At 38.8% G+C, this 15,384-nt stretch overlaps 1 protein-coding gene across 1 annotated transcript; it reads right to left on the bottom strand.

The window, feature by feature from the left end:
- Positions 1 to 9,191: 9,191 nt before the first annotated feature.
- LOC104242428 (uncharacterized) lies at positions 9,192 to 10,206 on the bottom strand. The gene is made up of 2 exons (XM_009797477.2): positions 10,078 to 10,206; positions 9,192 to 10,004 (listed from the first exon to the last, which is right to left on the bottom strand). The coding sequence occupies exons 1-2, from the start codon at positions 10,204 to 10,206 to the stop codon at positions 9,192 to 9,194; spliced, it is 942 nt and encodes a 313-aa protein (XP_009795779.2).
- Between the last annotated feature and the right edge of the window lie 5,178 nt (positions 10,207 to 15,384).

Below are 15,384 nucleotides of genomic sequence, written 5' to 3'. Positions count from 1 at the left end.
AGCACAATTAGTAGGCTGTTATACTCACCTTAGACAGCAGCAAAAACTTGGAATTTCATCCAAATACAGCCCACAACAATCCTCAATGACAACACAACCTCAAAGAGGTGTTGTTCTTCACTAGAACTAAGTTTTGATGTTGAAATATGGTGTAATCACTTTGGAATCACTTCAAACCCTTGTGATATATGTTTAGGAGGGTTAGGAGAAGTTTGGAGACGAACTTTAGTTGAAAAATGAGCAAAAATAGGCGTCCAAATCGTTTATAAATTGAAGTAGGTCAACCACCGCCTAAGTGGGTCCCATTGGGAGCTGCTTGCGCGGTCTCGCGAAAATGCGAATATCTCTCTACTCCGATGTCGTATTGACAAACGGTTTAATGCGTTAGAAACTAGACTCGTAGACCTTCAATTTGGTAGGTAGAACACCCCATCATTCCAGGTATATTTGGAGAAATTCGCAGATACATGTGACCTAAATTTCAGCAAATTTATGAATGTAACTTGTGATGACCTTTGCCAACTCTTGTTCCACAACTTGTTTGACTTCAAAATGTAGAAAATGATTATCATACGACTAAAATAACTCATAGAATAACCTCCTTATCATGTTAATAACCCTAGTCTCACCCCAAAGTACATGTTATAATATTCCAAACTTGTCGACTTTTGACGAAACTTATTTTCTTCAATTGGTTTAGATTCTAAGATTTCCAACCCTCTTGGTACTCGTTATTCATGATCTTAAATATTTGTAACCTCCAAGGTAACATGATTAACTTACTTTATTTGTTTCAAAATATAATCTCATTTCCGAGCTTACATCAATGACTTACGACGTACTCTCACGTATGAAAACTTGGGGTGTAACACTTAACATAATATATCTCTTTTCTTCTCACCTACCTCAAGTCCTTAAATTTTGACTAACTCCTAAATTTTGCAGAAATTTCGGCAGAGTCTCCTTTGTAACTAGGCCTATCCACCTGCCAGAGAATCACCAAAACCATCCTAACAATGCATCCACAACGGGATAAAGCACCACAATGTATATATCAACAATACTAATCTCGCCATTACACGCACTACATTATCATAAGGGTACGTGGACATGAACTGCACATTTCTAAATCATAATACCTAGAACGTACCTTTCAAGTCAAAACCAATTGCTATACAATCTAGAGAAAATACATTATTTTCACAACACTCTCGCTCTTCTATGTGGCCTCTTATACTTACAGGCTTTTCCATAACACATTCACGGAAACAACCCCAACCTCCAAACTTATCTAACAAGGATTACAGTTAGATACCTCACATAAGCTAACTATCCTTAACTTCACCTTCAATAATTTCCACTGGAATGATACACAAAGGATATCCAACTAGCTTCTTAGACATAGACACGTGAAAACACAAAATATATAGGGAACAACTATGGGGAAACTTCATACACCTAGTGCGGCCTAATGTTAAATACACTTATGCAACCTTCATTATTAACTCACATAACATCTTTAGGGGAAAGTATTGAGAATAACCTGTTCACCCTCCTCAATTCTAAATCTCTATACGAACACCCATGCTAAACCTTTGATGACCTTCAACAATTACTCTAAGATGTGCTATCATAAACTGACCATAAAATTACCTATCGAATATATGTGATCACACAGGGATGCTTCCTCTTTGACATGTTTGAGCCTTCAATATCCACTAGATTTAATACAATGAGGAGCAACAAAATTCAAGATCAGGTTGGAATTATCCAGGAATCCATTAATGTGCTGAGCAGCGTATTTCATGAGGTTATATGCTAATAGACACGAAGATTACTACTAACAATACTGACATGGTTAATTATTTTGACGACATTAATTATGAGACAAATGAGGCATATGGGTAACTAGTACATTGGCAATAGGAATCATTAAGGAGGAATATTCAAGCACGTGACCCAATCGTCTCCTGGAGTGTAGGGAAAATCAGTTTATCGGGAAGGAGAATACTCTGGCACTTTGAATGTGATATGGGTTTCAAAGTACATGAAGTTGAATTACACTCCTATCGTTAACTGACACAAGGAATCTATGCCACAAGCCCATGAGGATGAAAAGAAGTTGAACACTTATGAGATTATCATGTTTCAAACAGCTTAACCCTTCCTGATAATTGATCCTATTTAGGAGAACTAATGATACGACAACTTGTCTTCCAAATCAATATGCTCATGATATGTGCAAAAATCTGAAGGCATCTAATCTCAACCTTTCACAAGTGAAACCACATAGCTAGGACATCTTAATATTAGGACGAAATCATGTATTGGTTAGAGGGGTTCTAATGATTAACATGATGCTCCGGGGAGAAAGACAAATAACACTCCTATCCACCCAGAAAGGTGGAATACCAAGGGTAGCAAAACTCCCCGCACATGACAATAACATCGTCAATAATCCTAGAAGCCGAGTAAGCTGAAGGCCACGTAACCCATACAATCCGACCCATTTAAGACTTTTGAAAAGGGGACGCACTTTGGTTTGAAATCATGGCAATATAAGCCTGAATTTAAGGGAAATCATTACTTTTGGAACCCATTATACAAGCCCATATAGCCCTAGAAAATCGTTAACAGTGGCGAGAAAGTACTTAAAACCATTATGAGTTGGTGTAGAGTAAGGCCTCAAAGTGTCCACATGAATAAGTTTGAAAGAATGAGACATCTTAATGTATTTATCGGGGAAAAGTAACATGGGTTATCTACTCACAAGGACAAGCAGAGTAGGTAAATGGTTGTTAGAAGAACATCTATAAGGAATACCAACAATATTTATTTATTCTAACAAAAGGAATACGTCCCCATGCTTGATGCTATAAGACTTCCTCTTTTATGCCATAAAACATAAATGAATTTTACAATGAGAGTTATCAGATTAAATAGATAGTAGGGAAGCAAAACTAATGAGCACCATTTGGAAACAACAAGCTTAAACTGAGTTGAAGACATTAGAAGTCTATAGTAAAGGGGAATTTACCCACTTCCAGTGTCTTTTTATTTAAAGGGGGCTTGTAGAGTACATAAAAGTTAGGTGAATTGAATCGAATCATATAGTTGGATAACTAGTTGAGAAAATGAGATAAGATCGTATTGAAAAATATGGAGAAATGACACATGATGCAAGGTAAATGAAAAGAAAGTGAGAGAGCCTATGGAAGTATCCTTTACATTGTAACCACTAGAAAGGGTGGTAATATAAGGGATTACGAGAAGCTAAATTTTTGAAAGAAGATCTCTGTATGTAGTCACGTGATGTATAGCTCCAGAATTCAAAAATCCAATTATATTTAGCAACTCTACTTCACAATGAAACACTACAACACACTTCTACACAACCAGCTATTACCAGCCACATTGGGAGATGTTATAAGACTTGACTGAGAGAAAGGCTTTGACATATGAATGTGTTACTAGGTGTATTGATCCTTGGTCAACCCAAAACCAAAAGGCGAGATTTAGACTGATAAGAAGATCATTGGACTAGCTTATGTGTAGATAATCCATTATCAAAAGGAGATCATTCAATCTCAGCAATTACGGCATGATATCAACCCTTGATGAACTTGAAGTGAGGTGGGAACCCAATGAGATAGTATAAAATAATCATGGAAGGTTTGTAGGTGTTTATAATGAGTTCTCCATGGATTTTGACTTGAGAAATACCCAGATGCTAATGAAAGACAGAAAAACATGAGAAACAAGCGTTGTGCTATGATAACCCCCAAAGGTGCGCTTGGTCTTGATGGAGAGCCTAGTAAGGGTCCTTATGAGAAAGTAAGTGTTACAATGACACATAGAAGGATATATTCTCTCATGGCTATCGAACAAGTGTTGGGAAACTAGCACAATGAATTCACTAACTAAGGAACGCAATTAACACATGTTGTGGAGGTGTAAAGAGAAAATAAACATTTGTTATGAGTTGGACATGCTTCGGCTATATTAACTCCCAACTGCAATACACGACCACGCCACAAGCAACCACAATACTAGGAACAAAGTGAGCTACTTACTGCGGTATGTCCCAAGTTGACACGAAAGTTATACTAAGATGGCGACACAAGATCATCCTATGACGGGGATGTGAGGATATCAATTTTCAGAGAGACTTTATGCACACGGTGACCATTTCGATTGACATGCACTCATGTGATAGGTGTTAAGGTATGCTCTTATGTTACAAGACAGTGAGAAGATCTCATGATGATACTTGAAAAAGAGTAGAGTGACTGTTCATACCATAGAAGCCATATACACCAGTGAGTAAAAGAGTGACTCGAGAAGGATCGCAACACTGGAATGCTTTACATGGAACTTGACACCACATAGGTAAACTTTACGACGGAGTATGCATAGGCACAAATGAGCATATATTGTCCATTTAAATAGAAAGATCCTGTAAGAAATTTATTAGGTATAGTCCCTTGTTGAGAATTTAGGAAAGTAAGTGAAAAGTGTTAATCCTAGAGTTATAACTCAATTCAAGGACATCATTATAGAACTTAATTCCACAAGAGTATGTAAATAAGAGAATTTGTGATAGAGTGGATTCACGAATAATACGTCTTGTTCACGGAGTAGGTACATGCAATGTTTTGTGACTCAACATCTTATTACGACCATGTTCATGAGAACTCTTCAATATGGGTGCACATATACAAAAAGGAAATCGTGCGGTGTTCATAATGATATAGCAAGGAGTGACTTACTTGGTAACTTTATATTAGTGGGGTAGTGCCTTAACTGATGCACCTTGACTCCACACTTGTAACATACATTGGTAACATACTGATATACTACATGATCCGGTGGTGTAGTGACATTAATAGGAACAAGGGTACTCCCCTCAGCAACAAGTTCTACCAATCCCTCCATGGCTCGATACATATTTCTAACAAACTTTTGGGCAATCTCCCTCAGATTCAATGGTAGGGTCACTCCCTCCTTATTGCTTCAAACTCGTGGATTATGGTTTCAAGATTACTCATCTTGAGAGTAAGATATAGCAAGGAAATTAGCTCCCTATCTTGGGTTCTACTGCACGATCTGGAGTATCAAAGAAAGGTGAAATTCCTAAATGTCCAAATAGCCTCCAACTTATAGATGTGGTCGACAACACACCGATAAGAAGGACTCTACTAGACACGGCTCCAAGACATCCTAGGACACTTTAAAACATTAGGCTCTGATACCAAGTTTGTCACGCCCCAAAAATCGAGGAGCGCGACCGGCGCTCAACCGAGTAAACCCGACTGAGCAAGCCTATTAGGTTTCATTATACTCAAACTAATTCATGAATAAATACGAGATGGACTCCATTAATCATACTTCGTAAGTATTTCATTAACAACTTCCATTTTATTTCCATTAGCAGCTTAATTCATAATTATCAAAATATTACAAGTTTATAAATCTTTGCCAAATATAAAGATTTCTAACTCAATTCTCCATTATCAAACACCACCTACAACCTGTCTACGGAGCCTCTAAATACAACTGAAGAGTAATATGGAAATACCGGCAACAAGGCTCCGGCTATACCTCAAAATACAAAGTACATGATAAGCAATTAATACAGGACCCCGAAATGAAGTGGGGCTCACCATGTCAGCTGAAAGGAATATGCGTCACTAGCTGCGAGCACCACTGCCTACTATGGAACCACCTACATCCATTTAAAGACGTAGCGCCTCTGGCAAAAGGGACGTTAGTGCCATCGAATAGCACTAGTATGTAAAACTGAACACCATCTCATTAGAAAGAACAACCATACAAGAACAAAGAAATCATAAGGATTCAACAAAAGCTTTAAACAATCACCATATCATCAAATAAAAGGAATCACATAGCTTTCACATAATTTCCATAGCTTTAGTTTGGGGCATTTAATATTGTTCATCATCATTCACAATACCACCACTTTCTTGAGCGGAGTCCGATCACGACCCGATCGGCTAGGTTGACTCATTTGAGACATGTACCTTAATCACAATCTCATTCTCACTTTCCGAAATTCAATATCAGTACAATACTATCATGTGTGCGGCATGGCGTCCGATCACAGCCCGATCGGCTAGGCCGCCTTACCAAGGTGTTGTTACTTTCTCATTAATCATCTTATTTCAATCTTTATTTCATATATATAAATTCATAGGCACTTAGGTCCACAATTATCACATCATACTTGGTATTAGGCCACATTTCATAACTCACATTCCACATCACTTTCACTTTCAACATCAAACTTGTAATTTAAGATAATAGGAACATACAAGAGCATTCAAGTTATAAGCATAGAGAGGAATTCTCATGATTCGTCATAATAATCATAATTTAAACTTGACTTGAAATCTAGGCAATTTAGCATATAGTTCACATTCTTCATATATCCCCAATTTACCAAGAATAGCACATTGAACACATTGAGACACGCCTTTCACATATATTCTTGCAACACCAAATCCTTTGAAATAACAAATACTACATAAATCAAATTCCGAACTTACAACATATGCGGGAACACCATGGGAGCTCAATTTCTAAGAAGAGGGGGTTTTAGCCATACGTACCTTGTTTAAGCTTTTCTTAAGTTTCTACAATCCACTAACACCTCTAGCAATAACAATCTATAAGGAGAAAGCAAAATCAATTAATAATTTAGAAATATTTCTCATGGTATAACTCTCTTAGGAATTTCATCAAACACCTAATCATGTGAAATAGACTACAAGGTTCTACAATGGAAATTCCTTCTTCCCTCATCCAATTTCATCAAGAACTACCCAAAATAGTTTATTAATCCCACATACTATAGCTTAGTGGCACATGCATGGCCTATTTCTAACCCCACAATATATTTTTGAACTCATAATCTCATATATGAAATATTAGAAGTAGGACTTACCCGGAAGATAGTGAGATAGAGATTAGCATGCTTGATTCTTGAGGGTTTGTGCAAGATTGATGATTAGGAGGCTAGGTTCCCTCTTTCTCTCTCTAAAATGCTCTCACATCTCTCTAGATTTAGTGTAAAATGGTCCCAAATGAATCCCCAAAGCTTATTTATCAAAGTGGGTCCGGATATGAAAATTTCCAAAAATGACCCCTGAAGTCAAATATGTGGTGCAATTATGCTATAGCATAATCGAAATGTGGGCAGCATTCTTGCAGCATAATCATTGTGCGATAGAATAATCGACAGCATAATCGATTATGCTGCAGCATAATCAACATGCGACAGCATAACGTTTTTCCCGACACCGCTTCATTATGCGACGCATATGCGGTCCGCATAGTCGCTTTGCAATCGCAAAATTGGTCTCAAATCCAGCCTTTGGTAATTTGATCATAACTTTGTGTAGGAATGTCCAAATGACAAACGGTTTGAATCGTTAGAAACTAGACTCGAAGAACTTTAATTTAATAGGTTGTTCACCACATAAAACCTTATGTACATTTATATATGCTCGTCCAAAGTGTGGACTTGTGCGAACTCATTTGGAATTTTAGCCTAGTATGAAATTTTTCAATTTGACTTAGACTTAGGCCTCCCATTAGGCCCCACATTATACATTATAAGACTTATACACTTATTTACCAAATCCAATTGATTCCCATCATGTTAATAGCACATAATATATTATAATTAGCCTACCTGGCACCACGAAATCCTAAATTACTTGGTGAACTTTTCGGGGCCTTACATTTCCCTTTTCCATTTGTATTTGATACTAACTTATTGTAGATGTTCGATCGAGGTGTCGAGGAGACTTTTTAACACGAATATCTTAGGTTTTAAAGCACATGTTGTACTCTTTTTTCCTTAGTCCGGTTTTTATCCCAAATGGGTTTTTCCGGTGAGGTTTTTAACGAGGCAACAATTATGTGCTACCTTAGAAAAATTCAACAGTATCAAAGACTTCTTTTCAATCAACCTCGAATACTGGGGGGCATAACCCTCGGAGGTTATATTTTCGAGAAAAATACTGCATGTCAAAGGGTCTTGATAGGAAAACCTTGTAATGGGCCAAATGGTCGAGTGAATCGTGCCCATATAGATTAGTCGATCCCCGATGGCAAAACATGTACACATGTATCGATTACTCAAAGAAACATTCTTTCTATAACAAATGTTTGTGTCTCAAAGAAATTTGCTACTATACGAGCTCCATACTTGTGATTTTTGTGAGAAATGGCTCAAAGGCCAAAACGCAAATACACCTCGAACACTCGGGGACTGTCATCGACAGTCAACACATTTTAGTTATCTAAAATCTGATTCATAAGACCTCAAAGAGGCACCCCTCGACACATAGGCCAAGGCCATTGTACTCGGGGACTGAAATTTCGAACAAGTTCAAAATATTTTCGGGAGATAAGTCCAAAAAGCATACCGGAAGGCTACAGCCATACTAAAGGCTATGGCCGAAATAACACGGCTCGGAGACTTCTGAATCCCGCAATAAACAACAGGCCTTCAAATACTTCGAAAAAACCGGTTAAAAGGTTGTCCCCGGCAAAACGATTAAAACGGGGGCTTCGATAAAATCAGCCCTCAAAAAATATTAGGAGGTATCAAATTACCTTAACACAAACGTGCTAAGGGACAAAAAGCAAAGGGGTCTCAACTCAAAAAACCCAATAGGTAAAAAACACATGTTAAGGCATAAAGAAATTTTACTAAGTCTTTTAAGCCAAAAAGGGGGAATTAATAGTCATCTTTTAGAGGTCATAGAGGACCGATATAAAAAAGTCTAAGGGCCAATACACTTAGGGTTCGAGACCTTATTCTCACCCGATCCTAACCCAAGGGTTCGATTATCCCGAGCCAAAATAAAACCATAACTTGATTATGGCTCGGGGACTCACCATTATCCGGCACAAGCCTTTAAATGTCTATGCCCCAAAGTTCGAACCTTATTCGAACTAGACCATGGCAACTTCAAGGAAGCCGTCTGAGACAAATTCTTGAACATGTCGTTTAAAGTATGAAACTATGCAAAATTCTACAAGGCAAGAAACATGGTCACAAAAATTGAGAAGACATTCAAGGAAATTTTTCTTTTATATATCTGAAAAAAGATATGTACAAGAGACCGACAAGAGATCTTACAAAAAGAAAAAGAAACATCCTAGTTATGCCCGGGGCTGGTTTCTCCCTCGGGAGCAGCTTCCTCTCCAGGACCCTCTTCATTGTCATACCTGCCTTGACTGCCTTCATCATAATTGTCGGAGGAGGAGGAGATGAGGAATCTGGCATCATTTTCAAGCGTCTTTGCTTGAGTTATCTCTTCAGTGAGGCCGAAACCTCGAGCATGGATTTCCTCGAGGGTCTCCCTCCGAGATTGGCACTTGTCCAAATCATTACTCTGTTTCTCTCGATTAGAGGCTTCCTTTAGCTCCGTTTGAGCAGCCTCAGCATCTCTAAAGTATACGACAATGGTTTTATCGGTCGTGATCTTCGTCTTCTCGATCTCAGCCTCGGGTTCAGCAAGTTTTACCTCGAGCTCGTCTATCCTTTTGGTCTGGGCTGAATTTTTCTCTTTAGCACTCCGGAGCTGGGTCTCAGCCGATGCCAGTTTGGCTAGAGCAGCCTCTTTCTCCATAGCAAGGTAGTCCATATTTTCCTTCCACCAGTTGTAGTCGGCCTTAACCTGATCGACCTCCCCTCGAAGCAGCCGGATAATCTCCAGTTTTTGCTGAAGCTGAGACACTGAAGTGTTAGCATCCACAGTTGGGTCGAGTAGACCATACTCTTTCAAAATGATAGTTACCTGTTTGTCTAGCTCGGCCTCACTTTTACGAGCCTTGGCCAAGTCTGCCCGAAGGTCCTTGAGCTCCTCATCCTTTTGACTGCAAAGGAGCTTCAGGGATTTCCCTTCATCTGAGGTCTTCTGGAGCTCGGCTTCACATTGGCTCAGGTCGGCCCTAAACCTGGTAAAGGCCTACGCAGAAAAAGAGATATTAGTTAGGATAAGGGGAGAAGAAGAAATTGCAACGATAAGAATTAATGCTTACTTGAGAGAAAAGACGTTGAGCCTCTTCGAAGAGAGTAGATGCATCGTTGAGATCGGCGGCATCATCGACCCTAGTAAAGCAATCCTGGAAAGGATCTTCTTCACCGGGGACTCCGCTTAAATCAGGCATTTGTAGAGCTCGGGTTTCCCTTATGGCCTCCTCGGAATAAGCCGGTAGAGGGGGAGAGTGATATATTGTCATGGCCTCGAGCAAATCGCTCGGGGCGCTCTGTTCAGCCCTGGGGATTTCGGAACCTATCCCCTTTGTATGCTTGTTGAAGGCCGAGGAACAATCTCGACAACAAGAGATTTGGGGGCTTTGCCCGCGTCTTTCTCCAGAGCTTCCTCACTACGAGGTAGGGTCTCCAGTTCGGAGGGCTTGACAGCTTCAACTGGCTTCCTGGCTCGGGTCACCAGCGCTGATTCTTCTCCATCGTCTTCTTCTTCATCATTCAGCTGGTGGACTAAGTCTATGTCCACGTGAATGAGATTCCTCATGTGTCTTCGAGTAGGACCCCTTCTATCTTGGGGGTCTTCGGGCTTCAAAACCCTTTATCTTTTATTATCTTTCCCCGATTTCGGAATCAGGGACTCGATCTCTTCCCCGGGCAGGGCTGGCCTCATTTTAGAGACATCTCCAATGCCTACATGAATGAAAATTAGGTATGAGTGAAGTAACGTCTCCAGTAAAGGGGAAAGCATCAAAAACTTGCGAGAATAACTTACTGTGGTGTTTGGCTCCCCATCTACCCCTCGCCAAGTCACGCCATCGGCGCTCGTCAAACAAGGAGGTCGTAGCTAGTTTCCAGACCCAGTCTTCAAGGTCAGCGACCGCATGGGTCATCCAAGAAACCTCTGCAAAAAGGTTAAGGCATCACACAATGCGAAAATGGAATACAAATGGCTACTGGGAAAAAACCTTCACTTACGATCGGGGTTCCACTTCTCTGGGAACGGCATTTTCTCCACTAGGATGACGTCACAGGTCCTCACTCGTACAAACTGGATCATCTAGCCTTGGTCATTATCCTCGTCATTACTAGCAAAGAAGGCATTGGTTGACCAGGGTTGGAGCTTGATCAACCCTTGGAAAAGTTGAGGCTGATACAATCAGATAAGGTGATTAAGGGTGAACTCTAGCCCCTCGGCCATGCTGGAGAAATAGCGAAGCATGATCACTATATGCCAGAAAGAAGGGTGGATCTGGCTGAGGGTGACCTGATACCTCTTGCAGAAGTCGATCACGATTGGATCGATGGGACCCAATGTGAAGGGGTAAGTGTAAACACTTAAGAACCCCTCCACATGAGTAGTGATACTCTCCTCGGGGGCGAGGATCTGTACCATAACCTCGTCCCCCCAGCCACAGTCCTTCTTCATGGCCTTGAGGTGCTTCTCCGTTATCGAGCAAATATACCTCAATACATGCTCGCATCGGCTAGGAATCGCATGGGGATTTTCAACTTTGAAGCCTTTCTTTATGACATAAGGGCCGGGAATAATCTCGTGAAGGGCCGGCGCTTGATCACCGGCCGGCGGGGAAGAGGAGGAGGAAGCTTTATCCTTTTGAGGAACTATTTTGGAGGTTTTCGCCATTGATTTGGGTTAGAAGAAGCGGAAATAGGCGGAGCTTTATATCTTTCGGCACTAAAAGGGTGGGAGTAACAGGTAATGAGAGAGAAAGATAAGGAGGGAGAGAGATACGGGAAGTTTGAAGTTGGTTTGAAGATGGAAGTAAAGTTTTCGATTCGAATTTGAGCCTTGTATTTATAGGCAAGCGGTGATGGTTCGACGAAGCCAGTGGTCGATCACCACTGGCAAAGCATTTAATGTTTTGGGGAAGCAAACCAATGGGACGTTTCTATCACTTCGAGCGCCTACATCACGGGGATGATGTCATTATCAGGGACTCCAAAAAATCAAGGCTGAAGTCGCTTCTTATCATTTTATTCTAAGAAACGCGGGGACTATCTGTATACGGTCGAAATCAGGTGTGCCCGATTAAGTAGGCTTGAGGGGTCACTTCGAGAATAAGTTCAAAATGGACCGGGCTCGAGCCCGATGGCGGAGTACAAGACTCGAAGATCGAAGTGCTCGATGAACACCGAGGCCAAGTATGACCAACCTCGAGATAATACCGTTATGGTTTTATAACAGAAAGAGCAAGATTCCCGCGATGGCCCTAAGATCACGGCGTGAATTCCGGAATGAATTTGTACTAGGCGGTTAGACAGCTATCCAATAAGATTTCCTACTAAAAATAGAAATGTACTTTATTTAGGACTCCCCTATTATATAAAGGGGAGCTCATTCATTTGTTACATCACCAATCATTGACAAGAGAATATACATACATTACTTTCTTGCTTATTGTTCATCTGAATTGCATTATTATTTTATTGTTCTTACTGACCTACCTCGAGGTTGCCATAGCTCGAGGTCGAGACTTGCTTGCACACTGGTTTGACTTACTTTACTCTTTAATTTATACATTTGATTCCTTGTTTATTAATTGGTAGTGGATTAAATCACATATTTTAAAACCAATACAAATTTTAATTTTTACTCGGATTTTAGGGTAAATAATATAACGCCCTTTTTGCACAACTATAGCAGATAAAACTATCCTATTATACATGTACATAGTAGTGTTTCACTTAAGTTTACCCGTTTGCCACGTGGACAGAAAATTGTCATGTTCTGCCCTTATATGCTTTCATCTTTTCTTTGTATAGTTACACGTCAAAGCAAATGAGATCATAAATAATTGAGAAAACTATCCTCTATAGCCCCTCAAAATTTTAATAACCCATATTTTTGCCTATTGACAGAATATACATGCATTACTTTGGTATAGTGACAGTCTATTATATATAAATTGTACAATGACAATCTATTTTGTATATTTTTGTATAGTGACAATCTATTTTGTACATATATATTTTGTATAGTGACAATCTATTTAGTATATTTTTTGTATAATGACAATCTATTTTTGTATATATTTTGTATAGTGATAGTCTATTTTGTATACTATATATAGTGAAGATTATGCATGAGATAAAAAAAATTAAAATTTCAAAAAGCAAAATACTTCAAAAATAATACTAAAATCTATTTGGAAGTTGGAAGGACGAAGGCAGCAACTGCAGCAGAAATGGACACAACAATTCACGTTTGAATTTCCAAAATTCCAACTACCAAAACCCACCAAACAATGCCAGTCCTCTTTCTCCCTTCTTTCCCCCTCTCACTTCGATCGCGAATCCATTTTCCTTCCCCCTTTCTCCCAAACCCTTATTTCAAACCCCCCAAATCTTTATACATATATCAATTCAATTCAATCGACACACATATAGATATATAGAGCCAGGTTGAAAGAGAAAGAAAGGAAAAGAGAGAGAGAGAGAGAGAGAGAAGGGTTGATGGCGGTGACTATAGAAGGACAAGATAGGGTTCTTGCTGCAGCTCAACACTGTGTTTCCGTAATAGTTGGGTCGGTAGCTAGCCTTTTAATTAATTTTGAGCTATAAAATGCATACTGCAATTTTGTGGCTAGCGGCTGATATTAGTTTCTAGCAACTGGCCATAAAAGAAGTTTTCCAATTTTTACAATATTGGGCCCATACTAGCATGGGCCATCACCGCCTAGTAAAATACAATTTCCTTCTACTCAATATAAAGGAAAACTTACACAAATGTCCCAAATAAGTCTCAACTTACCAACCTCTAGCCATTAGTCATAGACTTACCAAAACTAGCCAAACACATATATAAATTGAAAAACCAAATAAATAAGGTTCTTAATTTCTCTCAAAGAACCACATGCAAAATCACCTTCCATATTTTTGAGTGTGATTGACAACATTAGGTGAAGACGGAAAAGAAATTTCATGAATGAGGTAACAAATAAGGTGATGAAATACAAAAAAAACTACAATATTCCAAAAATCTAAGCAAAAAAGGAAATTTTTCAATGGGTATAGTTGAAATTCATTGGAAACATATAGATAGGTCAATATACAAAATTTGAGGAAGATTGGAAGTGATTTCGACTTGTTTTGTATCAAAATTTGTAATTAAATCGAGTTCAAAAAATTCTTCTACGACACATGTATCACGCATATATCTCACACATAGGTATACATGGATATACATGTGATACACAATTGATACAAATATATATGATACACAGTATGATTACACATATCATTGCTTTTCATGTTCAGTTTTTACTTCGAATTTTCAGTTCAAACCACCCAATACTTTACCAAATCATCCCAAAACTGAGATTCAAGCTCCTTAAGATGTATTCAATCTATTATAATAACACCCACTCAAAAAACAAGCAAAAATTTAATATATTTTTTTACTACAAATAGCTAATTGGCTAATATTAGTAATATTTGGCTAATATTAGTAATATTTTATGAATTGGCCAATTTTTGTAATGAACTACTTATAAATGGATATAGCTGGTAATTTCTCAATTATAAATGGTTATACATTACCATTTCTAAGAACAACAGTTACTTTTATTACAAGTACTAGATGGATGTAGCTCGTGCCAGCACGGGCCCAATGAAACTTTTATCTGGGAGGTACTCCGAGAAGCACTTTGTCCTCTACATTTTTTGATTGCCTGCATCATAATAGCACAGGAAGAGATATGTGTACCAGCAGGATGCCCTAGAGATATATCCTAGGTAAATATAAGAAAATATCTAGTCATTGATAAATACAGAAAGGTTTCCTAGGAAATTTCATATTTTTCTGCCTTAGATCTGAGTCCATAAGAACTATTTCCCCTGATCCCCCCCAATCCATAAATAACATTGAAAATAATCTCAAGCATTCTTATCCTAGATAGTGATATGGACATACTGTGTATAGTTAATTAAGATTACGTCGTCAATTTGTCAAATAAATGTGCTTCAGTCAGGTGCTCACTTCAATATTTTGGAACCATTTTGGTGTATAACTAATGAAATAATATAGGAAATCGGTATTGAAGTGAGTGTTCACTTCAAAAGTGGTTTAAGTCATCAAATGACAGTACTCTCCTTCGAGGCATACATTATTGTGACAATACTCTCCTTCAAGACACACATTATTAATCTAGTCTTACTCGCTCTTACCTCCCTGCCTGTTTTCTTTTCTTTCTTTTTTGAGAATACCTGCCCTGCTGCCTCTGCTCTCGTTCAGGCCCCGGGAATCCCTTGCTTTTGGCTAAGGTCTTTATTTACCTTTTTTCATTCCGCCCCTCAAAACTATAAATTAACAAAAAGGACCAACCCATAATTAATGG

The sequence above is a fragment of the Nicotiana sylvestris genome, chromosome 9, assembly GCF_000393655.2.
Source record: "Nicotiana sylvestris chromosome 9, ASM39365v2, whole genome shotgun sequence".
NCBI lineage: Eukaryota > Viridiplantae > Streptophyta > Magnoliopsida > Solanales > Solanaceae > Nicotiana > Nicotiana sylvestris.
This window is presented reverse-complemented; position numbering and strand designations above follow the sequence as displayed.